At 36.4% G+C, this 24,279-nt stretch overlaps 3 protein-coding genes and 1 pseudogene across 12 annotated transcripts in view; all 4 read left to right on the forward strand.

Annotated features, from left to right (window-relative positions):
- LOC127521143 (zinc finger protein 271-like) overlaps positions 1 to 24,279 on the forward strand; it is a 41,244-nt gene that overhangs the window by 4,352 nt on the left and 12,613 nt on the right. The window contains exons 1-2 of one of the 6 annotated variants that reach the window (XM_051910183.1): positions 1,480 to 1,546; positions 1,852 to 1,931. The exons of 3 other annotated variants lie outside the window; for them this stretch is intronic. The gene's annotated coding sequence lies outside the window, so the exon portion shown is untranslated. Of the gene's footprint in view, positions 1 to 1,251; positions 1,377 to 1,479; positions 1,547 to 1,704; positions 1,932 to 24,279 lie in introns of those variants that run through there. 2 more of the 6 variants (XM_051910185.1, XM_051910177.1) reach the window with 2 other exon arrangements.
- zgc:174224 (uncharacterized protein LOC100126810 homolog) lies at positions 1,245 to 8,287 on the forward strand. Of its 3 annotated transcripts, none has more exons than XM_051910224.1 (4): positions 1,245 to 1,376; positions 2,737 to 2,920; positions 4,191 to 4,886; positions 8,226 to 8,287. In XM_051910224.1, exons 2-4 carry the CDS (start codon positions 2,872 to 2,874, stop codon positions 8,270 to 8,272), a joined length of 792 nt encoding a protein of 263 aa, XP_051766184.1. In that variant the 5' UTR covers positions 1,245 to 1,376; positions 2,737 to 2,871; the 3' UTR covers positions 8,273 to 8,287. The 3 variants fall into 3 exon arrangements, with proteins under 3 accessions (XP_051766184.1, XP_051766182.1, XP_051766185.1); XM_051910222.1 differs by lacking the exon at positions 1,245 to 1,376 and adding an exon at positions 1,813 to 1,931; XM_051910225.1 differs by lacking the exons at positions 1,245 to 1,376; positions 8,226 to 8,287 and adding an exon at positions 5,057 to 6,455.
- On the forward strand, positions 7,562 to 22,111 carry LOC127521161 (gastrula zinc finger protein XlCGF8.2DB-like). Of its 3 annotated transcripts, XM_051910218.1 has the most exons (4): positions 7,562 to 7,908; positions 8,310 to 8,365; positions 10,882 to 11,640; positions 13,786 to 14,271. In XM_051910218.1, exons 2-4 carry the CDS (start codon positions 8,362 to 8,364, stop codon positions 13,890 to 13,892), a joined length of 870 nt encoding a protein of 289 aa, XP_051766178.1. In that variant the 5' UTR covers positions 7,562 to 7,908; positions 8,310 to 8,361; the 3' UTR covers positions 13,893 to 14,271. The 3 variants fall into 3 exon arrangements, with proteins under 3 accessions (XP_051766178.1, XP_051766179.1, XP_051766177.1); XM_051910219.1 differs by lacking the exons at positions 7,562 to 7,908; positions 8,310 to 8,365; positions 13,786 to 14,271 and adding exons at positions 10,347 to 10,583; positions 21,972 to 22,111; XM_051910217.1 differs by lacking the exons at positions 7,562 to 7,908; positions 8,310 to 8,365 and adding an exon at positions 10,347 to 10,583.
- LOC127521163 (gastrula zinc finger protein XlCGF8.2DB-like) lies at positions 21,985 to 24,255 on the forward strand (annotated as a pseudogene).

The raw sequence follows: 24,279 nt of genomic DNA on the forward strand, positions 1-24,279 counted from the left end.
GTCTTTCATTTATTTTTTCTAGAGCGATACCTCTCATTTGTTTACACTTTTATTGTTTATTCTTCTTACATCAAAAATAAATAATTTAATCATTTTGGTTACTAAGTAAAAATATTTTAAAGCCATTAAAGTATTGTGACTGCTTTGGGCTTTAAAACTGTCACTGGCCCACCGGTGGGCCCACAGCCATTACATATTTAAAACAGTAATATCCTATACTAAACCTAAACTAATCTTGACAAACTATATAACATTTGAAAGCTTAGAATCTGTAGTTTTCATATTTGGTGACTGATTTTCAAAAAACATTACAGAGGAGCAGTAATTTATCAATTTGCAACAAGCATATTTTCATACTCGTAAGGCATGTTCAGACCTTTATTTTGAAATAGCGATGAACATGAAAAATCATTAAAGATTGGTTGAAACATGTTTGTTTTTTCATGCCAAGAGTTCAAAATATAACATCCATTCAATATTTTGAGAAAAAAAAGTCTGAAAATGTTTTTAATAGAAAAAAAAATACATTTATGATTGTGGCAGCAATCTATAGCCCACATACATGTTGTTTTTATGTTTATTAGAAGCTGAATTCATATCAAATTCTGCCAAACTTCCCATACTACTTCTATATAGGATGTCTACTTCATAAATTGTATGAAAATAATTGAAATATATGGTTCAGATCACTCAAACCATATATGGAAATGGAGGCGCCCTTATATGGTCAGTAATGGAGCTTGGTTGTCATCTAGTGAAAAAGTGTGGTACTGCGCCCAAACAAAATCTTATTGAAAGCTCATTTTTTGAGATATCAACCTGAAATTTGGAACACAACTTGTTCAGATTTTTGAGTTTTAGAGTAAATCTTGTTTTGTAAAATATATATTTTATATAAAATATAAAATATTTTTACATTTTATATTTTCATAAACTTAAACTTCTATAACTTTTTTTTCTGTTTCACTTACATAAGTTTTTTCACTTCTACAATAATCTGCCAAATTTCATCTTTAAAACAAGACCAACCTTATGTCTATATTCCAAAGTATTCTTGAATTACAACCATTTAAGTTTGGATAGTGCATTTTCATGTCTATAAAAAAAAAAGTGGGGGCGACAGTTAACAGGTTAAATTTCTCCACATAAAGCTTTAAAATGCCTATACTTCAACCCCACACATGACAGAGGGGATGAGATGGCAGTCTGTCCACATCAGAAACTGTTTTACCCTTATTTTTGTTTGATATGTTGTTTTATAGATTTTTTAAACAGTATTTGGCATGTTTTTGATAATCTACCGTTGGTCTCGTCTCGCGAGGATGACGTCATCATCACTAGCGCGCTCCTTCCCTCAGTATGTGGAGTCTTCTGAGGTAACTATTTAGCTATTTCGCATTATTGTAAAATACACTACATAGTTTTAATAATAATTTACGCGGTCATTTATTCATAGTTTTCATCGAGTTCGGCGCCATTGGTGTGTCTGCTACCTAAAACACTTGGGGTTAAGGTCAGAATATGTCTGTTTCTCGCATACAAAACGGTGAGATGCTAGCGAACTAATTTATTGTTATGAGTATAACGTTAGTTATTAGGAAACCTAACTATATTTAGTTTCTTATCTACAAATTATAATGTTTGATAAAGATGTGTGCCGTATTTACATTTCTGCAATTTTATCCGTGTTATTTGTGAAGTAGTATCGAGCATTAAAGTGATCTGCTGCTGATCCTGAATGTCTTGTTTAATGAGTATTGATAGTCTATGGATCATCAGCAGCTGAAAAGCCTCTTTATTTCATGTCAATAGATCCTGTTTTTATCTCGTTCATTATGTTGATGTCTTCAGATCTGTAAATTGCCACATTAGGATCATTTTATACTTAAGCAAAATACACCATCAGTTTTTGTGACATCTACAAGATATAGGTAAGTATCATAACCACATTTATTTCACTAATTCATTAAAACACGATGAACCATGTTCAATAACACACACAAAACAAGTAGTTAGTAAAGCTTCATTGGTGGGTTGTTTCTTGCAAATTTGTATATTCATTTTTCTAAGTTTATTTTCTCCTTACATTATATTTGATATATTTTAGGCTAATTGTTGTACATATTTTTTTTTTTTTTCTATAATTCTTTTCCAATATGTTAAAGAGAGGGAAGTATGTGGACAGAATTCTTAAATAAAAGGTAGAATTTGTGAATTCTTATAAAAAATTTGAGATTAATTTACTTAAAAAGTTACTTTACCAGATGGATAGGTGAACATAAATACTTAAAATGTGTGAATAAATATAAAAATAAAAACTTGCGCAATCGCTCCAGCGGCTCCGTTCAGCTCCCACAACACTCGGTCCTGCTCTGCTTCATACTACAATGACGTTAATAATCGCATCTATGAACATGATTTCTTCCTGAATCCTATCCCAATTCGTTTCCACCGGCTGTTGAGGTGAAGACAACATGTCCCAAGATTCCGTGCTCAAACTTGGCGTCATCAAGCTACGCCTTTGTTTTGAATAGGCCTCTAGCGAGCTCTAGTGGACAGAAAATATTACATAGTGCACCTTTAAATAAAAAGGTAGAATTTGTGAATTCATATAAAACAATTTGAGATTAATTTACTTAAAAGTTACTTTACCAGATGGATAGGTGAACATAAATACTTAAAATGTGTGAATTAGTATAAAAACAAACTCAGTGATTTCTTCTTGATTTTTGTCAGATCTGCTCCTCCTCCTTCAGTGAAGCTCCTCCCACTGCAATTCACCAATAAATGTTGGAATATTCCCATCAGCCTACAAGTGAAGACGAGCATCAAACCATCTGAAATCTGAGTTTATTGAAGGACAGTAAGAACATGAGAGATCCAGAACACTGCAGAATGAAACACACTGAAGAACAAAGAGGTTGGTGTTTATTCCTGATTCTTCATCAAAGACACAGTATGTAAGTTTCACCACTAGAAGTCGCTTATTCAAAACAAAGGCGTAGCTTGAAGATGCTGTGAATGGCCCTGCGTGAGTACTGCGTAACCAATGAGGTTCATTCTCGTGTGTTACGCAACACGTTTGAGCTTCCGGAAGAGGTTTGATCTTGTGTGTTATTCAGGTTTCGGTTGAGCTTCTGCTTATGTTTGCTGATCAATGTTTACCTGCGAGTAAAAGCCTAAATCAAATATGTTCATCATAAAAAGCGATCGATTCTCTTCAGAAAATTTAAACTAAACTACTCGATTCATATGAATTAGTTTTCTGATCTCTTGTTAAAGTTTTTGAAGTTGAAAAGGCAGTCTATGGAAGGAAATCTGACAGGATTCTGTCATCAAAAATATCTTAATGTGTGTTCTGAAGATGAACGGAAGTACGGGTTTGGAACGACATGAGGGTGAATAATTAATGACAGAATTTTCACTTTGGGGTGAACTAATGAAACTGAACTAACCCTTTAAAACTGTCTCCCTCAGTGAAATTTAAAGGAGGCAAATGTCTCTATCATTTTGCTATCAGATAAGTTATCTTCTCGGCTCAGTCGGGGTACAGCTGCGCTTACTCGCAGTTATGAATGCAGTGATGGACAGCTGTCTTTCCTCATTCGACGTGTTTAGATTTCATGTGATTTCTCATTGTGGTGGTGATATTATGGTAAATCAGTTTGATTAATTCATCTGATCAAAAGTAATTCCATTTTGTAAGATCAATTTCATCTGAGTAATTCCAAACTTTATGAGGCAGATGATGACATTGTGATAAAATACAATAAACTTGTTAAACGCACTCCACAGCGCCACCCAGTGCATTTAATTATAGTTGCTAGTTTTAGTGTTTGGGATTTATCATGGATTCACTGCATTTACGGCCATCAAAGCAACGTAGTAAAATTTGAATAATATTTTTATTTTTCGAATAATAATTACAAATTGAATATTCGTGCTCACCCCTAGTTTTTTTAATGTTAATATTATGTTAGATTGTGGAGTTGATTAAATATTTAATAGATCTTGCTACAGAAACATGGGATTTGTGCCCTTTAATGTTTTAAAAGTAATAAGATCAATGCACTTTGTTCATGGAAAGAGATTTATAAAAAGCATAAAAATGATTATAATTTCATGTAGCCATTGTCTAATTTCACTTTTTAAGGATTTATTAAAATGTAAGTTTCTTTCTTTCATCTCAGATGTGATGCTGGAGAATGAGGAGAGTGAAGAGGAGGAGAAATATCATGTCAAAACTGGAGATAAAACTCACTCACAGACTGAAAGTATTTCTTTACTGAAAAGAAGAGACAAGAAACGTTTCACCTGCCGTCAGTGTGGAAAGAGTTTCACATACAAAAAGTGCCTCAGGGATCACATGAGGATCCACACTGGAGAGAAACCGTTCACATGTGATCAGTGTGGAATGAGTTTTAGACAACAAGGAACCCTTAAGGAACATGTGAAAATCCACACTGGAGAAAAACTGCATCAGTGTGATCAATGTGGCAAAACATTTGTGAGGGCTTCAGGCCTGAAGATCCACCTGACGGTTCATTCACAGGAGAAACCACATTCATGTTCTTTGTGTGGAAAGAGTTTTTCATTACTGCACTGTTTAAAACTACATCAGAAAATACATACTGGTGAAAAAACGTATGTGTGCTTTGAATGCGGGAAGAGTTTTATAAGAGCTGGACAATTGAAACTGCATCAGAGAATTCACACTGGAGAGAAACCTTACAAGTGTTCACACTGCGACAAGAGATTCAATCAGTCAGGAACCTTGAAAGCACACGAGAGGATCCACACTGGAGAGAAACCGTATCACTGCACTGCATGTGGGAAGAGTTTCAACCAATCATCTGCTCTACGCAGTCATACAAAAAACAATCACAGTAAGTAGATCATCTTCAGATCCAGCACTTTCAAGCGTGAAGCCGCATCCTCACCGAACGTGATACAATAATACCATCAATAAGTAAAATGTCTTCAGTATGAGGGTATTTTTACACAACTACAATGTGCTAAAATGGAAACATTTTTCCTTTGTCTTTCCTTTTTTTAGCTGAAAAATGTGTAAATCTGTACTAACCAGCCACAAGTAACAGGACAAAGAAACTTAATCTAAATTTGTCACAGTGAATAAAGTTCTTCTTCAACACCAGCAGCTTCAACTGTGAGATTCAGAAAAATAAATGAAAAAAAGCTTGTATAGTCTTTGTTTACACTTTTATTAAGGAAAGTAGAAGTTTTTTTCAGGTTCAAACTGTTCTTGTTCTGGAAGCTGAAGAAGAGGCTGATTTACTTTTTAACATTCTTTGCTGTTTGTAAATCAACTAGTTAAGTCTTCCTGTTATAGTGTATTTAGAAAATGCAGATGTCGCTTTTAACTGTCCTTCACTTATTGTCTTGAGATCAGTGGTGTAACTTTGTTTTAAAAAGTAGGTTGAAAAAGTAGGGGGGGGGGGGTATTGTAATTGTATCATTACAATAATAAATTCACAAAACCTCATGTTTATTATGAAAGTTTTGTCCTTACGTCTACTACAATACAATATATTGTTAGTCTTAAAGAGTATTTACATTAGCCAATAAATACTTTGATTCACGTTTAGTGTTAGATTGTCCTGATGAACTAGGGGTAGAATTTTTGTTCAGCATGCCAGAGGTTCTGGGTTCTAATCCACCCTTGTGTAATTTATTTTATTTTTTTCTCTTTAAAACCAAAGATGTTCATCTGTGATTGTATATCAAAAAAATTGTATATCAAGAGCAGCGAATATCATTAATAATAATAGTAATATCATTACGCCTGCTGCACCCATGGTACGACAGCAAATTTCCTTGATTATTACGCTGAAATGAGAGTATAGTTCCTAGCCATATTGGCCTAGAAAATCGCAACTTTTCATTTTCCGTCGGTCTTAGTACACAATGTAACTACAGAAGAGTCAAGTTTTAAATAGGAAAAAGATCAAAACTCTTTGGTCATTTTTGAGCGAGATGCTAACGGTCTAATCAGATTCAATGAACTATGCTAAGCTATGCTAAAAGTGGTACCGCCAGACCCGTAGATCGGCTGAATGGATTCGAAAACGGTAAAACTCAACTGTTTAACTCTAGGGGAGTTGGAAAATGAGCCTATTTTAAAAAAAAGTGGAGTGTTCCTTTAAGGTATTATGCTTGTTAATGCGTATTATTGTTATTTTGTTAACTGTTCTATCTGTTACTGTTTGATAGATAAACGAGGATGTTTATTTAAGGGGGATGGGACGTATGTAACGGGTACATTTTTGAAGTTGATGTTCAGGCAATAGGGTTGCGTTTGTGTGTGTGCATTACCTTCTATCCCTCGGGGCTTGCCGTAAGCAAAGTTGGGGGGCACGTGCGAAAAACGACAATGCCCATGTTGTGCCATGTGGGGTTGTGGAGTGAAGTAGAATAAAAAGACATTGTTTATATAAGGCCTGAGTTTTGTTTTCTTTATTTTCTTATTTGAGTGTTTAGGTGAACCCGATACATAAGCTCAATAGACATTGAGGGGGAGGCGCGTCCCAATATTTGATTGGCTATTCTTGGTGCCGCTCTGTTGCACTGTGCACTCTGCATGTTGTTAGAATGACAAAAAATTAAAAATGTTACATTTTTAGGACAATCCACTTTGGTGGTCAAACAGTGCGAATTTCCAGCGTGATGCTTTGGTTTTAATGGTGCAAGAGTTCAAGGTAAGGCTACCTAGCTAAACATAATGTCAAGTGTTTTACAATAGAAATGTTAAATGACCGACAGCAAACTAGTGAGCTACTCAACTTTTGTTAAATGTTGCCAATTTGTTTTTCAAATGAATATATATAATTTACATGATTTGTTTGAATGTGACGAGCCGTTTTCGGCGTTAGCCATGTAATTTGAGTGAATGTGTGCATATTTTAAAATAAAAAGTATTATTTTGCAAATAGTTCAAATACATTACAATAAATTCTAGTTCTTTTGCTATTTTATTCTCTGAAATACCTTTAAATTCTGGGGCACGGTCAATTTTGTGATATCTTCATCAAATTTTTTGAGGCCCCCTAAAGCGCGCACACACTTCGCACAGCCCTCGTGAAGGCTCTGTATACACATGACAGCTTGCAACTGGCCATCTACACTTCTCTTGAGATGCTTTGCTATCTTGTAAGTAAAGAGAGAAATCTGTCTCATTTGTTTATACTTTTACTTGCTTTGTATTTGCTTCACCATTGTCCATATAATTATTTTCTACTGATTCTTGCATCAGTAAATAATTTCATAATTTTAGTTACATCTAAAAGCTATGAAACATCAAAATAATATTTTAGTTTGATATGTTGTTTTATATATGTTTTACCGTTTTAAACAGAATTTGTTGCGTCTATTTTTTTTTCTTTTTTTTAATTAAAAAAAATCTCTTTTTTTTTTATTGTTTTAAAGAATTACAATCATAGTCGGGGGGGGTACATTGAATAAACAAATACATAAATAAAATAAACCAGTGACAAATTTAAAAGATAGAAATAGAAGTTAAATAATATGAAAATGTTTACAAATAGAAACACATTTTAGTTTTTCATAGTCTTTTTTTTTTATTGGAATATTAACAAAAATATTACAAATTCACAAAACAAATTGGCATACAATTTACATTCAAAAGCATCAAGCTCGTTTTTGATAGTCTACAGTTTTTGCCGATGACGTCATCTCTAGCGCGCGCTCCCAATTCTGAGGTGAGCAGTTCACGCTGTTTCGCGTTAGACTCCATAATATTTACCCCTTTACACAGTTTAAATGTTATTTTACAGGGTAATTTCTTCATGGTTTTAATTGGGTTCGGTGCTATTTGTGTGTGTTATCTAAAGAAGGGCTATGCTTTGTCTGCTTCTCTTCACATACAAAACGGTAAGATGCTAGCGAACTAATTACTTATTGTTATGAATGTAGTTATTAGGAAATCGAAGTTTATTTAGATTCAATGGACACATTAGACTGTTTGATAAAGATGGTTGTCATAGTGTCTGTCTTATTCTACTGCTTTTGTTTTTAGTATTAGTAATATTAGCAATATAGGCTTTCGGCATATATTGTGACTCAAACTATCTTTTTCTAGCAGCAAATACTTAGAATAAAGTGAGATGATCCTGAATGTCTTGTTTAATGAGTATTGATAGTCTATGAATCATCAGCAGCTGAAAAGCCTCTTTATTTCATGTCAATAGATCCTGTTTTCACCTCATTCGTAATGCTGATGTCTTCAGATCCGTAAATTTGCCACATTAAGATCATTTTGTTGATGTCAACAGACTTGAGGAGATCAACAAACTACACAATCAACTATTGTGACATCTACAAGATATGGGTAAGTATCATAATGGCATTTATTTCATTCTGTGATAAACTGTGTTTCATATAAAACACAAAACTAAGACTTTATAAAAAAGTTGTTAAAGGATTAGTTCACTTTAAAATGAAAAGTACCTCAAGCTTTACTCACCCTCAAGCCATCCTAGGAGTATATGACTTTCTTCTTTCTGATGAACACAATCAGAGTTTTATTAATAAATATCCTGACGCGTCCAAGCTTTGCATTTGTGTAAGAAAAATATCATATTTAACAAGTTAAAGTAAAATAAAATATCTAGCTTCCACCATACCACCTTCAGTATTCAACTTTATTAACCCCCGTAGCTGTGTGGAGTAAGTTTATGAAGGGTGGATGGATGCGCCTTTTTCATCTTCATACTCATTTCCTGTTCACTGCCATTATAAAGCTTGGATGCATCAGGATATTTTTCAATATAACTCAGATTGTGTTCATCAGAAAGAAGAAATTTCATTTTAATTTTCATTTTAAAGTGAACTAATCCTTTACGTTAAACACGTTGGTGGTTTATTTGGTGGTGCCTCTCAAATTTGTAAAATTATATTTTTCTGTTTGTTTACTCTATAATTTTTATTCTTACATTGCTTAAATTTGGCATCTATTAATTGTTTTTTTTCTCCCTAAATTTCTTTGCCTATGTATTAATGAAAAGTAGATAAATGTAAGAATTTAAACAGGTGGATGAAATTCTTAGAAATAAAAAGATATATAGTTTGTGGATTAGTGTAAAACACTTAATTTTGCAATTTATTTACTTAAAAGTTACTTTACTACACTCTAAAAAATGCTGGGTAAAAAACAACCCAATTTGGATTAAAATTAAAATGACCCCAAAATGGGTTTGAAATTAAACCTAGAAATCTTGGTCATTACAAAATCACCTTTACACACACAGAATTCGGGCTGCACTGCTGGGTTACAGATTAAGAACAATTTTAACCCAAATTGGGTTAAATCAAACCAGTATCCTTACCCAGCAGTCTCAACTCAGTGTTTGGGTTGAAAAAATAACCCAGCATTCTTTAGAGTGTGGATGGATAGGTGAACATAAATACTTAAAATGTGTGAATTAGTATAAAAGAAACCCAGGAACTGATTTATTCTTGATTTTGACAGATTTTTAACGGTAAGTAGCAATTTCAATATCCAAAACATACTCTAGAAAGTGTTCAAATGATGTCACTTCCTGGGTGTCATGATTTTAAGTAACACTCTTACAATGGCTAATTACAACCCGAATTCCAGAAAAGTTGGGACGTTTTTTAAATTTGAATAAAATGAAAAATAAGAGACTTTCAAATCACATGAGCCAATATTTTATTCACAGTAGAACATAAATAACATAAATGTTTAAACTGAGAAATCTTACAATTTTATGCACAAAATGAGCTCATTTCAAATTTGATGCCTGCTACAGGTCTCAAAATATTTGGGACGGGAGCATGTTTACCATGGTGTAGCATCTCCTCTTCTTTTCAAAACAGTGTGAAGACGTCTGGGCATCGAGGTTATGAGTTTCTGGAGTTTTGGTGTTGGAATTTGGTCCCATTCTCGGTTGCTGAAGAGCTCGTGGTCGTCTTTGACGTATTTTTCATTTAATGATGCACCAAATGTTCTCTATAGGTGAAAGATCTGGACTGCAGGCAGGCCAATTCAGCACCCGGACTCTTCTACAACGAAGCCATGCTGTTGTAATAGCTGCAGTATGTGGTTTTGCATTGTCCTGCAGAAATACACAAGGCCTTCCCTGAAATAGACGTCATCTGGAGGGGAGCATGTATTGCTCTAAAGCCTTTATATACCTTTCAGCATTCATAGTGCCTTCCAAAACATGCAAGCTGCCCATACCGTATGCACTTATGCACCTCCATACCATCAGAGATGCTGGCTTTTGAACTGAACGCTGATAACACGCTGGAAGGTCTCCCTCCTCTTTAGCCCGGAGGACACGGTGTCCGTGATTTCTGACAAGAATGTCAAATTTGGACTCGTATGACCATAGAACACTTTTCCACTTTGAAACAGTCCATTTTTGCATGATAGAGCTTTAGTTGGTCTCTGCAGATGGCACGGCGGATTGTGTTTATCGACTGGAGGTATTCCTGGGCCCATTTAGAAATGTCATTGACACAATCATGCCGATGAGTGATGCAGTGTCGTCTGAGGGCCCGAAGACTACGGGCATCCAATAAAGGTATTTGGCCTCGTCCCTTACGCACAGAGATTTCTCCAATTTCTTTGAATCGTTTGATGATGTTTTGCACTGTAGATGATCTTTTAGTTTTCATTTTATTCAAATTTAAAAGACGTCCCAACATTTCCGGAATTCGGGTTGTAATTGTTGATTTAAAATTAGTAGAAGTACAAAGTCTTCATTAAAATAAATATCTATCAGAGAGACTGTCAGAACTGTATCATTATTGTATAGTTTTTAAAAATGTTAATATTATGTTATTGCTACAGAAACATGGGACCTTTTACTATCATTTCAGGCCTGATGGAGGAGAAACATCATCATGTAAAAACTAGAAGAAAAACTCGCTCACAGACTGAAAGTATTTCTTTACTGAAAAGAAGAGAGAAGAAATGTGTCACTTGCCATCAGTGTGGAAAGAGTTTAACACGCAAAAAGAATCTCAAGGTTCACATGAGGATCCACACTGGAGAGAGACCGTTCACATGTGATCAGTGTGGAGTGAGTTTTAGACGCAAACAGAATCTCAGTGTTCACATGAGGATCCACACTGGAGAGAAACGACACACATGTGATCAGTGTGGAAAGAGTTTTGCACAAAAAGGAACCCTTACGCGTCACATGAACATCCACACTAGAGAGAAACTACATGAATGTGATCAATGTTGTAAAACATTTCTGAGGGCTTCAGGCCTGATGATCCACCTGAAAGTTCATTCAAAGGAGAAACCACATTCATGTTCTTTGTGTGGAAAGAGTTTTACACATGTGCAGAATTTAAAAGTTCATCAGAAAATACATACTGGTGTAAGAGATTATATGTGCTTTGAGTGTGAGAAGACTTTTATTAGAGCTGGACATTTGAAACAGCACCAGATGATCCACACTGGAGAGAAACCTTACAAGTGTTCACACTGCGACAAGAGATTCAGTCGGTCAGATTATTTAAAAACACACAAGATGATCCACACTGGAGAGAAACCATTTCACTGCACTGCATGTGGGAAGAGTTTCACTCAAATATCTTCTCTACGCAGTCATACGAAATACAATCACAGTAAGTAGATCATCTTCAGATCCAGCACCAAACGTGACACAATAATAAGAAAGTAAGAACACAAGGAACTTTGTGTTTTACGGTTTAAAAATAACAGAGCAGAACAACCAGCCTAATTAATATAAAGTTCAAGCATTAAAGACAAGTAAACAGTAATTTAAAAAGAACAAATTTAAAATTAGCAAACGCACAATTAAAGGTGGGGTATGTTATTTCTCAAAGTCGTTAGGTGTGTTCGACAGCTGGATGCAACCGATCGGCGAGAGTAGCCGCGTGCAGGCGGGGAGAAGCTGAAAACGGAGATGTGAAGTCAGACACTTTCTGCTTCTCGTAGTGACGCTCACGCTGTGTTTGCATGCTTTATCACAGCTGAAGTGAAATAAATGCAATATTTGACTAATACGCTGATGTTTCAGAGACATTTTCATTCAATACTTTATGTACTGCTTATAGCGTCTGTTTTTACAAGAATAAAGTTCAACAAGCACATATTATTTAAATACCAATGTAGCAGGGGCATTTCCTCTGAGGAGGCAAGGGAGGCAGTGCCTCCTCAAAAAAAAATAGGATGAGAAAATAATCCATATTACATATAAAACAACACAAATATTACAAATTATGACATTAAAAAGAGCGCAAGTCACTCGTATTTCTTAAGGAACGCTGCCCAACAGCGACACCCGCAGGTAAAGTTACAGCAGGAGTCATGCCTCCCTTTGCTCTTATAGAAAACCATCAGACCCGTGGGTTTTGTGGGGGGTAATTGAGAATGAAGGGGGGAAAGTCTCATGAGAGGAGGCAATGTCTCCATCGCGATATGATTGGATGCAAGTGGTTATGATTGGATATGATTGGTTCGTGCGATAAATCCCGCCTCTTGTTTACGTGCACGTTCCACGCGTCAGTTTGAATGAACAAATAATGGCGTCAATGGGAAGACTAATTGAAAAGTAAGTAAATAGATCACCCAGTTAGATATCACGTCAAAATCAAACTTGAAATGGACTGAAAACACAATGACTGCGGGGTTTTAGTGCAATCAGCTTGGTGAAATTAAAAATACAATCCGTGTCTGTGACAGACGGTGTTTACGGAGCATGACTGATTATACAAAATAGCCTAATTTGACTATTAAAAAGAAAAACATCAATACACAAATAAAATATATTGTTTAAATTATTATTGCCTTTTAGTTATTATTTTGGAATGAATGTAGAAATGCTTCAAACACTAACTTGATGAGATTGACTTGGTTTTGATAAATAGAACATTTATTACAATACATTGTTAATGTAAAATTACAAAATAGAATTGTATTTGGTTTTCTTTTTTGATGTAATGTAATGTTCATTTAACAAGGAAGATGTGTCAACGTTAAGAGTAATGCACATGAATTTACATTGATTCATAAATAAACAAAAAATTTGCCTCCTCATTTCAGAACACCACTGCACGCCACTGCAATGTAGTGGGGTCTACGTTTTTTCTCAGTTTTATTTTGAGAAACATGACACAATATAACATCACAACTACATGAAAAGAGCTTTACTTGTTATAAAAATACACACTTGTGAGCATTAGTGGAACTGAAGGAACACACGTGATCATTGTCATGCGGTGAATCCGGCCAATCGTGAAACAGCTGTCGTCATCAGCGCTCGTGCAGCCGCTCTTGAGAAACTGCGCTGGCTGACTCAGGTGGCTGATCTCGAATCGTCTCGAAAATGAGTCATTAAAAATAAAGTGAAGATGATGAATGAATGATAAGGAAGCACAAAAACAACAGCACAGTGACACAATGACACTCAAACCCAGTGTTACTCACGTATGAAGCGGAATCAAAGCAGCCTCCTCGTCTGTTTTCAGGTCTTCCCTCATAGCTCTCTCCAGCGCTGGAAAGCTTTTCTAATATTAACGTGGATCGTAAAGCTCTTTCCTGATCATATCGCTTAATTTTCCAGTGATATTCTTATGAGCTTTTTGTCTCTTAGCAGTAAGTAGATCTTAGCAGTAAGAAAGACTCTTACAGTCTTTCTTCAAATCTCCCTCTTGCTCGTTCTGTCTCCTCGACCATCATACGCCCCCTAATGCTGATAATTTTTTATAACAAGTATCAGATTCCTGACCTTAAGTATTCAATTCCAGAACTGGAGTCCAACCCTAGTCTTAACCAGCCACAACGAGTGACAGGACAAAGAAACTTTGTCACAGTGAATAAAGTTCATCTTCAAGACCAGAAGTTTCAACCGTGAGATTCAGATCTACTCAAAGATGGACAATATCTTATATTCTGTATCGCTTGTAGTTTGTTTACACTTTTATGTAGAAGGTTTTTACAGGTTCAAACTGTTCTTGTTCAGGAAGCTGAAGAAGAATCTGATTTAATTTTAACTTTATCTTCATTGTTGTTTTTAAAACTAGTTATTCATCCACTTATAGTTAGAAAACACAGATGTAAGATATACTGTCATGTAGCTTCGATACGGTTATTCACTTTAATTCTCTTGAGATGCTTTGCTATCTTGTTAGTCAATAAAGCGAGAGATTTGTCTCATTCGTTTCTACTTTTACTTACTTTTTTAAGCAAACTGTTATTGTCTACTGATTCTTCTTGCGTCAAGAATAAATAAATTCATGATTTGTTACATTGTTTTATTGATGTTTTGCTGTTGTAAACAGTATTCGGCGTGTTTTTGATAATTGACATTTGATTTTGCCTCACGACTATGAAGTCATCGTTTGCTCGTTCCCTTCAGTCATTGAGGTGAGCCGTTCACGCTATTTCATATAATTGTAAAATACACTTTACACAGTTTAAATATAATTTCTGAATGGTTTTCATTGGGTTTGGCACTATTTGTGTGTCTGTTAACTTGAAGATGGTTTTATGTTTTGTCTGTTTCTATAGCAAATACTTAGAATAAAGTGAGATGATCTGCTTCTGAATGGCTTGTTTAATAAGTATTGATAGTCTATGGCAGTGGTTCCCAAACTTTTTCTGCTGGACCCCGTTTGTTAGAGAAAAAAATTCCAAGCCTCCCCCTCCATCTTTGTGTTTGTAATGTAAGATTTTGTATGTTTTTGAAAGCCTCTTATGTTCAACAATGCTGCATTTAAATATTAAAAATACAATAAACCATAAATCATCACGGTAATAAATACACATCTTTATGGAAAATACCAGAAACAGCTTGAGCAACACGGACAACTCATATATTAGTATAATCAGTTACTTAAAAATTGAATTGGTATATGCTGTCTTTTTTAAAGAACTAATAATTTGTTTTTCTCTTTGTTTCTATTTAAACCACTATTATAAAGTACATATAGGCTTTAATTTTTTCTTTTCTTTCTTTCTTTCTTTCTTTCTTTTTTTTCATTCTTGTTAAAGGTGTAAATGTTGTGTGTTATGTTCTTAATGTCTAAAAAAACTAAATAATGAAAAAAGAGGGAAAAAAAGCTATTGATCTCGTCTCGCGGTGATGACGCCATCATTCGCGCGCTCTTTCAGTCAGTTCCCCGGAGTCTGCTGAGGTAAACAGTTCGCGCTGTTTCGCGGTAAGACAGTTTATTTAAACATTGTTTAAGTTTAAACATTTACGGGGTGATTTCTAAAAGGCATCTGGTTCGGTGCTGTTTGCGTGTCTGCTGCTAACTAAACGCTTAATCTTTAAGAAGAATTCGTAATTTGCCTGTTTCTCTTAACATACAAAACGGTACGATGTTAGCAAACCGTTTACTTGGTTGAGATATATCAGCGCTCGACATTAAGCCTTGTCATGTTCACTTTTCCAAGTAAAAAAAGTTGCTTGTCTGGATTTTTGTGTTGTAAATATAATTTATTCTGAAGCAATATTCTCATCAGTGTTATATCAGCTTTGACATATTTAAATCTGCATATTTGTGATATTTACCCCCAGGGCATCTTTTTTTTTACCTTTTATAAAGGGCATTTTCCCCTAATCTTATTAAATGTATGCTTCATCTTTCATTTTAAATTTTTAAATTTGATCAATAAATTCAGTTAGAAATAATAAGACACTCACATTGACAAATTACAACCGCATTAAATAATATATATAATTACAGTCAAACCAAAATTTATTCAGACACCTTGAACATTTATTCATGAATACAGTTTATTCACTATAGTTTAAAAAACGGTAATAAAATATGACAAGACCATATAAAATAAGAAATGTTGGAAAGATTAATATTTTTAAACATGGAACTAAACCAACAGTAGGTGGCGGCAAGTCACCATCTTAATGAGTGAGTCATTGAGTCATTCATTCAAATGATTCGTTCAAACGGCTGAATCATTCAAGAATGAGGCAGTTGTTTACAAATAGGTGTGTTCGACTTTAGCTGCGGCTGGATGTAACCGATCGGCGAGAGTTGCCGCTTGCCCCTTAAAAAAATCCTTCTCTCTTCAGCAATTTTGCGCGCAAGTGACAACGGAGCGCAGTGAAAGGAAGTGATTGAAGGCTAATATTAACCATCCTAAAATCAGCTTTAAAGGTCAACTTTTATGCAAAATCCTCTTTTACATGGTGTTTGGACATAAATGTGTGTTGGGTTGGCAGTGTGTGAACACAATCACCCTACAATGACAAAAATCCACCCACTGTGTTTTCGTCAATGCCATTTTCATCGCTAACTGACAGTCCTGCATTTTCCGTCCTCAGCGAGTTGTTCGCCATTTTCTCCGCGCTCCAATAGCTGTATAGTAAACAATGTCTCGTCAGCAATCCCGGTGTTTTGTTTTTGGATGTACGAGTGAGCACAAGAGTCTTCATCTTCTCCCAGCATCTGAGCCACTGAGGACGCAGTGGATTAGTTTTATTTTTCAAGGTAAAGCGCCTCAAAATACACCTAAACACGTTTTTGTCTGCGCAAATCATTTCACTCGTGAGTGCTTTATGAACGAGGGGCAATACAAGGCAGGCTTTGCTAAAAAGTTACTTATCAAGAATGGATCTGTACCAACTCTTCGTCACCCTCCAGAAGAAGTAAGTGTCACACTGTTTATTTTTTTATAATTTTTTGAGCCAGTTTCACAACAAATGCGGTTAAAGCTACGTTGTTTTAGAGAACATATGTCTATTTTAAAACTTGTTTATATACTGTATAACCACATTTTTGTAAAGAGCAGTGTTATGGGTGATTGTCTTGGAATAATGTGTACTTTTTCTGTAAAGACAAGACGTTAAAAACGCTATGTTTATTTGCAAAGGCCAGCACATCGACACAGAGTCGTAGCACGATGGATGTTGGCGTCCAGACAGAACCATCACAGCTACACAGTGTTGGTACACAACTTTCAATGGGGAGGCCTCAAGCACACCACATGAGTATTGGTATGTTGATGGGTAACGCATTACAAGTAACTTTAGTTATGTAATCAGATTACTTTTCCAAGTAACTTGTAAAGTAATGGATTACTTTTTCAATTTACGACAAAATATCTGTTACTTTTTCAAATAAGCAACGCAAGTAGACTAAATGTGAGCAGGCATTTACTCATCTCACTTGCACGAAAACATTCAGTATTCCTCAAAATGATTAAAAAGTGAAATGCCAACCTGTAATAATTAACTATATTAAATTACACAAATATACTTTTGGTATTTAATCTCACTTTATCAACCATTGTCTTTGCCCCTGACCTTCAATGATCTAATTTAACCATACTAATAAGCAAAAAGTACTTTAGATTAGAATGGCAGCACAGCTGAAATGTTTGTTTGAGCTGCGCCCTCTACTGTACAGGCGTGAATATGTATTTCCTTCTGCCTGAGGCTTATTCATTTCACTTTTGGTGTGAAAGGGCCTTAACATTTGCCAAAAATATAACTTTTTTTGTTGTTATTAAGCAACAAGCAAGCCCAGCCCAGGTGAGAAAAAAAGTAATGTAACGCAAATCACCAATCTGTATTTACGTTGCACTCGGTTAGAATAAAAGGACTAATGTTGTAAAGTCTTGCATTCATATAAGCGCTTAGACGCTAGTCGTCAGTCTATCATACACTCATAGAAATCATACATAGCTTTCAATAACTAAAACGTGACCTTGATATATTTGCTATATGAAATAATAAGTACAATATAGCTTGATGTTTGCCTGTGGATAATGCATTCAATCAACATATATCATCATATCTCCTTAATTAATGACGTGCCATAACAATAAATCTTTGCTGCATTACACATTCCAGGTGTCCAGACAACTGTGTCCAGTTTTGACCTTAGTACAGCATCAGTTTCTCATACAGCTGTTGGAACAGTTATGACTTCCACACAACTCAAGACTCCATCAAAGAGACCTCGTCTGGACCTTGTGGAAAATGATGAAGATACCCTCCAGGAATGCTCTTCTATACGAACAGCACAAGAGACTGATGTCACATTTGACCCTGCAGAGGCAGGCACATCCATAACAGATCCGCAAGACTTGTACGTTTTTATTATGTGCAGGTGGTTCAAAATTGCTTGTTTCATCTTTACGTTGTGCTTATATGTATGTATATTTTTCAGAGCTCAAGCATCCAGTCCAGTGCAAAACATAAGAAAATATATTGTCTATGAGACCTGCATCATGGAACTGTTCGAGGTGTGCCCGGTATGTCAGCGAAGCTGTCATGTACGATCACAAAAGCTTGGGACATTTCTACGTGTGGAACAACTCTGCCACCACTGTCATTTCTCACGGAAATGGAACAGTCAGCCAATAATGGGCAGTACTCCAGCTGGCAACCTTCACCTTTCTGCTGCTGTGTATCTCTGTGGTGCTTCATTCTTCACAATTGAAAAAGTACTTGAGTATAAAATACTAAACATTTATACAGATACTAAACATTTATAATGACAAAGATTATTACGTCACTGTTCTCTCTCTGTTGTCAGATATTTGCAGCAATGAAGCTACAACTTTTCAGGTACGACACCTTTCGTCACCATTCAAGAATGTGCATTGAGCCTGCTATTGTTCACAAATGGAGAAACTGGCAGGGTGAGATGCTACAGCAGATATCTCAAAGGGAAAAAGTAATTGTTGGAGGAGGAATGAGGGCTGACTCACCAGGTACATTGTGGGAAAAGTTAGAAAAAAATTCATAGACTTTTTGCACATCTGTATCTCATAATAAGGGATTATGTATCAATGTTTGTGAAGGGCACTCTGCAAAGTATGGCAGTTACACAATGATGGACCTGGAGACGAACACCGTTGTTGATGTACAACTCGTCCAGGTAAGAGAGCAGAAACCTTTGTAGCAACATGCGGGAAGACTTGTGTTTTTATTTATTTGTTTTAGCCAAAAACTCATTGTACTACATTTCTTTGACAGAGCAATGAAGTTGCCGGAAGTTATCACATGGTGAAGGAAGGTTTGAAGAGAAGTCTCGATTTTTTGGACGCTCATGGTGTGACTCTAGACTGCATTGTGACTGACCGGCATCCGCAAATACAAAATTTCCTCAGGGAGCGCAATGTCAACCAATTCTATGATGTCGGGCACATAGAGAAAGGTATGTAACCTTACTACCATTCAAATCATTTTCAAGAGTTTTACAGACTAATAAATGTGATGATATTGTTATAGAGGATGTTTCTACATCACCAATAAAAATAGTTGTTGTTTATGTGTATTTATTGTGAGTGTTGTTAAGCTTGTATTAAATTGTAATCTCCAGGAATTTCAAAAAAGCTGGAGGTAATTTGCAAGTTGAAGGAGTGTGAAAAACTACGTAAGTGGTTACGTAGTATTAAAAATCACATCCATTGGACTGCTGTGTCATCAAGCAATGGGCCTGAAAGAGTGGCTAAATGGACGTCTATCTTGAACCATGTCCAAGATAAGCACACACATGAAGACACCAATTTTCCAGCATGTCTACATCCACCAAGGCAAAGTCAAGACAAAAACAAGTGGCTTGTTGCTGGTAAGTTGTCTGAAGAAGCAATGAAGTTACTAATTGGCATAACATACTGCGTGTCTTTTTTTTATTCAAAATGAAATGCTTATTCGATTCCTTTTTCTGACTAGAACAAAAAAATAACATTTCCAATTATTTAGGATCTCTGGCCTTTTTCAAGTTGGAGAAAGTTCTCTCCAACAGGAGAATTTTAAAGGATGTAGCCAAGCTAAGTCCTCACCACCAGACCTCTAACATTGAGGTTTTCCACAGAGTCATACTGCGGTTTGCACCCAAAAATGTGGTCTTTCCATTTCTGGGAATGTTGTGCAGGTAATGTAAATTGTTGTAAAATAAAATTCACATTTGAATACACTGGTGTCATGGTATGTTGAAAATATATTTTTTGCTTTCAGACTGTACCTGGCTGCACTACATTACAATGAGAATGTTGGGCGTCCTCGAGCCACAACAGCAGCAGGTCAACCGCAGTTCAAAGTGACCTTTTCAAAGGCCAAGAAGGGAGAACACAGGGCCAGAGAAGCAACTTTCAGTATGTATAACTTGTTTACTTACAAAATATACTAGAAATGTACATTACTTTTATTGCACTTTTCCTTACAATGAATGTGAAACAAATCAAACAACTATTTATAAATAAAAAATGTCATTTTGCACAGGATATGTGGATGACCTGCTGAACCTCATATTTGATCAAGTCTCTGTGGATCCTGCACCATATATGGAAGAGGTCTTGAGGATCCCCATACCACCGCCATTGTGTGTAGAGTACGACTGACCTGAGAAGGAGGACGCCATCTCCAGCAGGGCGTCACGTTTTAATCTATAGGTGGTCGAAAACCAACATAGCTGCCCTGGGCATCGGGAAACTCCCTTCGAATCCTCAGGACCTCACAGGCTGGAATCACAAGTCGTACACTCCATCCCAGGAAACCCCAGCATCAGCTCACAAAGCTCCGATAAGCTAAAACATGCTGAGGCACACAGTGCGCAGCAGTTACCAACTTTCTGCAGTCAATAGCTACAGACCTCCAAACTTCATGTGGCCTTCAGTTTAGCTCAAGAACAGTGCGTAGAGAGCTTCATGGAATGGGTTTCCATGGCCGAGCAGCTGATCCAAGCCTTACATCACCAAGTGCAATGCAGTGGATGTCGGATGCAGTGGTGTAAAGGACACCGCCACTGGACTCTAGAGCAGTGGAGACGTGTTCTCTGGAGTGACCAATCACGCTTCTCTGTCTGGCAATCCGATGGACGAGTCTGGGTTTGGCGGTTGCCAGGAGAACGGTACTTGCAACGGACTGCATTGTGCCAAGTGTAAAGTTTGGTGGAGGGGGGATTATGGTGTGGGGTTGTTTTTCAGGGGTTGGGCTTGACCCTTAGTTCCAGTGAAAGGAACTCTTAATGCTTCAGCATACCAAGACATTTTGGACAATTTCATGCTCCCAACTTTGTGGGAACAGTTTGGGGATGGCCCCTTCCTGATCCAACATGACTGCGCACCAGTGCACAAAGCAAGGTCCATAAAGACATGGATGAGTGAGTTTGGTGTGGAGGAACTTGGCTGGCCTGCACAGAGTCCTGACCTCAACCCGACAGAACACCTTTGGGATGAATTAGAGCGGAGACTGCGAGCCAGGCCTTCTCGCCAACATCACTGCCTGACCTCACAAATGCGCTTCTAGAAGAATGGTCAAAAATTCCCATAAACACACTCCTAAACCTTGTGGAAAGCCTTCCCAGAAGAGTTGAAGCTGTTATAGCTGCAGAGGGTGGGCCAACTCCATATTAAACCCTACGGATTAAGAATGGGATGTCATTAAAGTTCATGTGCACATAAAGACAGGCGTCCCAAAACTTTTGGCAATATAGTATGTCTATACACGTCGTCTGTAGTTTTAGTATTTGATATTTAATACATCTTGGCACAGATTATTTTTTGATAAACATCAGTTTTAAGTTCATTTATTTGTAATCTTTTTTGTAAAGTTCATTGGCTTTGTAAATTATGCAAATAAAGAAATTTATATTATGCAAGTTGTCATATGAATTTATTAGAACAAATAAATAATTGAACATGACGCAACAGTACCCCTCACATAAATGTCATGTCGTTATAGTGCATAGTTAACGTTTTATCCGTATTTGTGTGCGTATAGTGAATGTTATCGTGGTAATTGCGTGTGTCTTGCTCATACATCGATGCAAATGGCCTTGTAAACTCTACAAGTACATAAATGAAACAAATAACCATTCCGAGATGTCCTGGTAAAGACCGATAGAATTTGTGAAGTAATATAAAACACTTTGCAATGCAATAATTTATTTGACTAGATATACACAAAAACTCAGCAAGTGATTTCTTCCTGATTATTATTATTTTTTTGTTACAGATCTGCTCCTCCTCCTTCAGTGAAGCTCCTCCCACTGCAATTCACCAATAAATGTTGGAATATTCCCATCTGCCTACAAGTGAAGACGAACATCAAACCATCAGGAAGAGCTGAAATCTGCAAAGACAGAGTTTATTGAAGGACAGTGAGAACATGAGAGATCCAGAACACTGCAGAATGAAACACACTGAAGAACAAAGAGGTTGGTGTTTATTCCTGATCCTTCATTCATGAGGCTGAAGAACAATAACGTTATAAAGCAGCTCATCAGATTTAGTGTTTCTAGTAAGAAAAAATATATTTAAACCAATAAATAAAATAGGGGACACTTTCTACCGTCATGTGAAAAAGAAAGTACACCCTTTTGAATTCTATGGTTTTACGTATAATAAAGAATCATCTGGTCCTTGGCAGATCATTAAGGGTTAGTTCACCAAAAAATTAAAATGATCCCATAATTTACTCACCCTCAAGCCATCCTAGGTGTATATGACTTTCTTCTTTCAGCTGAACACAATCGGAGTTATATTAAAAAAAAAAAAAACCTGGCTCTTCCCAACTTTGAAATGGGAATTAAAGGTAACTTATATTTTCAAGCCCAAAAAAGGATGGATGGATGGATGATCCATCATAAAAGTAATCCATACGGCTCCAGGGGGATAATAAAGGCCTTCTGAAATGAAGCGATGCATTTTTGTAAGAAAAATATCCTTATTTATAACTATTTTGCTGGTCTGCATTCTGGTGTGTATTGAATCAATGCCAAGGAGGAAATACATCAGCAATGAAAGCGATTTGCGCTACACTGGCCAGAGCAAAGTAGGCAGAGTTTTCAAAACTTTTAGCAGGAGTTCTATACGTCTAGTCATTTGATGCCGTTTCTATTGGCCATGTGGGTAATCGTCACATACCGCAGCTGCGAAAGTTGAACTATTTTGAACTTTGACCGCAGCATGTGCACAAGCTCGCCAATGGTGCGCTCCGCTTTGTATGCGCTTTGTTCGACGCAGCAACAAACCGTCCTCGTGCGGTGCAGTGGTGCCATTGTCGCGTCATGTGTAAAAGGGCCTTAACGCTGTTGTATAATTTTTTAATGTTAATATTATGCTAAATGATTATGGAGTTAATCAAACATTTAACAGTTTTTGCTGCAGAAACATGGGTTTTGTGCTGAGAATGTTTTAAAAGTAATAACTGGAAGATCAATGTACCTCATTCATGAAAAGAGATTTATAAAACTGCATCGAAAGGATCATAATTTCATGTAGCTGTTGTCTACTTTCATGTCACATTTCTCTGATTTTTTTTTTTTTTTTTTTTACTTTCATTTCAGATGTGATGCTGAAGAATGAGGAGAGTGAAGAGGAGGAGAAACATCATGTCAGAACTGGAGAAAAAATTCACTCACAGACTGAAAATAATTCTTTACTGAAAAAGAAATGTTTTACTTGCCGTCAGTGTGGAAAGAGTTTCACATACAAACAGACTTTAAAGGTTCACATGACCATCCACACTGGAGAGAAACCGTTCACATGTGATCAATGTGGGAAGAGTTTTAGACTACAATCACACCTTAAGGAACACATAAGGATCCACACTGGAGAGAAACTGTTCACATGTGATCAGTGTGGGAAGAGTTTCACATACAATCAGAGTCTTAAGATTCACATGAGGACCCACACTGGAGAGAAACCGTTCACATGTGATCAGTGTTGGAAGAGTTTTAGTAAACAATCACACCTTAAGGAACACAAGAGGATCCACACTGGAGAGAAACTGTTCACATGTGATCAGTGTGGAAAGAGTTTCACACTCAAAAAGAATCTCAAGGATCACATGAGGATCCACACTGGAGAGAAACCATTCACATGTGAACGGTGTGGAGAGAGTTTTAGACAACGAGGAACCCTTAAGGAACACATGAACATCCACACTGGAGAGAAACCGCATGAATGTGATCAATGTGGCAAAACATTTTTGAGGGCTTCAGGCCTGAAGATCCACCTGACGGTTCATTCACAGGAGAAACCACATTCATGTTCTTTGTGTGGAAAGAGTTTTTCACTGCTGCAAAATTTAAAAGTTCATCAGAAAAGACATACTGGTGAAAAAGTTCATGTGTGCTTTGAGTGTGGGAAGAGTTTTATTACCACTTTAGGTTTGAATCGGCACCAGAGAATTCACACTGGAGAGAAACCTTACAAGTGTTCACACTGCGACAAGAGATTCACTCAGTCAGTATATATGAAAAGACATGAGATGGTCCACACTGGAGAGAAACCATTTCACTGCACAATATGTGGGAAGA

The sequence above is a fragment of the Ctenopharyngodon idella genome, chromosome 10 (genome assembly GCF_019924925.1).
Source record: "Ctenopharyngodon idella isolate HZGC_01 chromosome 10, HZGC01, whole genome shotgun sequence".
NCBI lineage: Eukaryota > Metazoa > Chordata > Actinopteri > Cypriniformes > Xenocyprididae > Ctenopharyngodon > Ctenopharyngodon idella.

Excerpts from the sequence above, each read along its gene's own strand:
- zgc:174224 (XM_051910224.1), top strand. The coding sequence starts at position 2,872 with ATGAGAGATCCAGAACACTGCAGAATGAAACACACTGAAGAACAAAGA. Across the intron at positions 2,921-4,190 it reads ACACACTGAAGAACAAAGAG|ATGTGATGCTGGAGAATGAG; the intron begins GTTGGTGTTTAT and ends CTTTCATCTCAG. Across the intron at positions 4,887-8,225 it reads TCATACAAAAAACAATCACA|ATCCTGTTTTCACCTCATTC; the intron begins GTAAGTAGATCA and ends TCATGTCAATAG.
- LOC127521161 (XM_051910217.1), top strand. The coding sequence starts at position 10,538 with ATGCAGTGTCGTCTGAGGGCCCGAAGACTACGGGCATCCAATAAAG. Across the intron at positions 10,584-10,881 it reads ACTACGGGCATCCAATAAAG|GCCTGATGGAGGAGAAACAT; the intron begins GTATTTGGCCTC and ends CTATCATTTCAG. Across the intron at positions 11,641-13,785 it reads TCATACGAAATACAATCACA|AACTGGAGTCCAACCCTAGT; the intron begins GTAAGTAGATCA and ends ATTCAATTCCAG.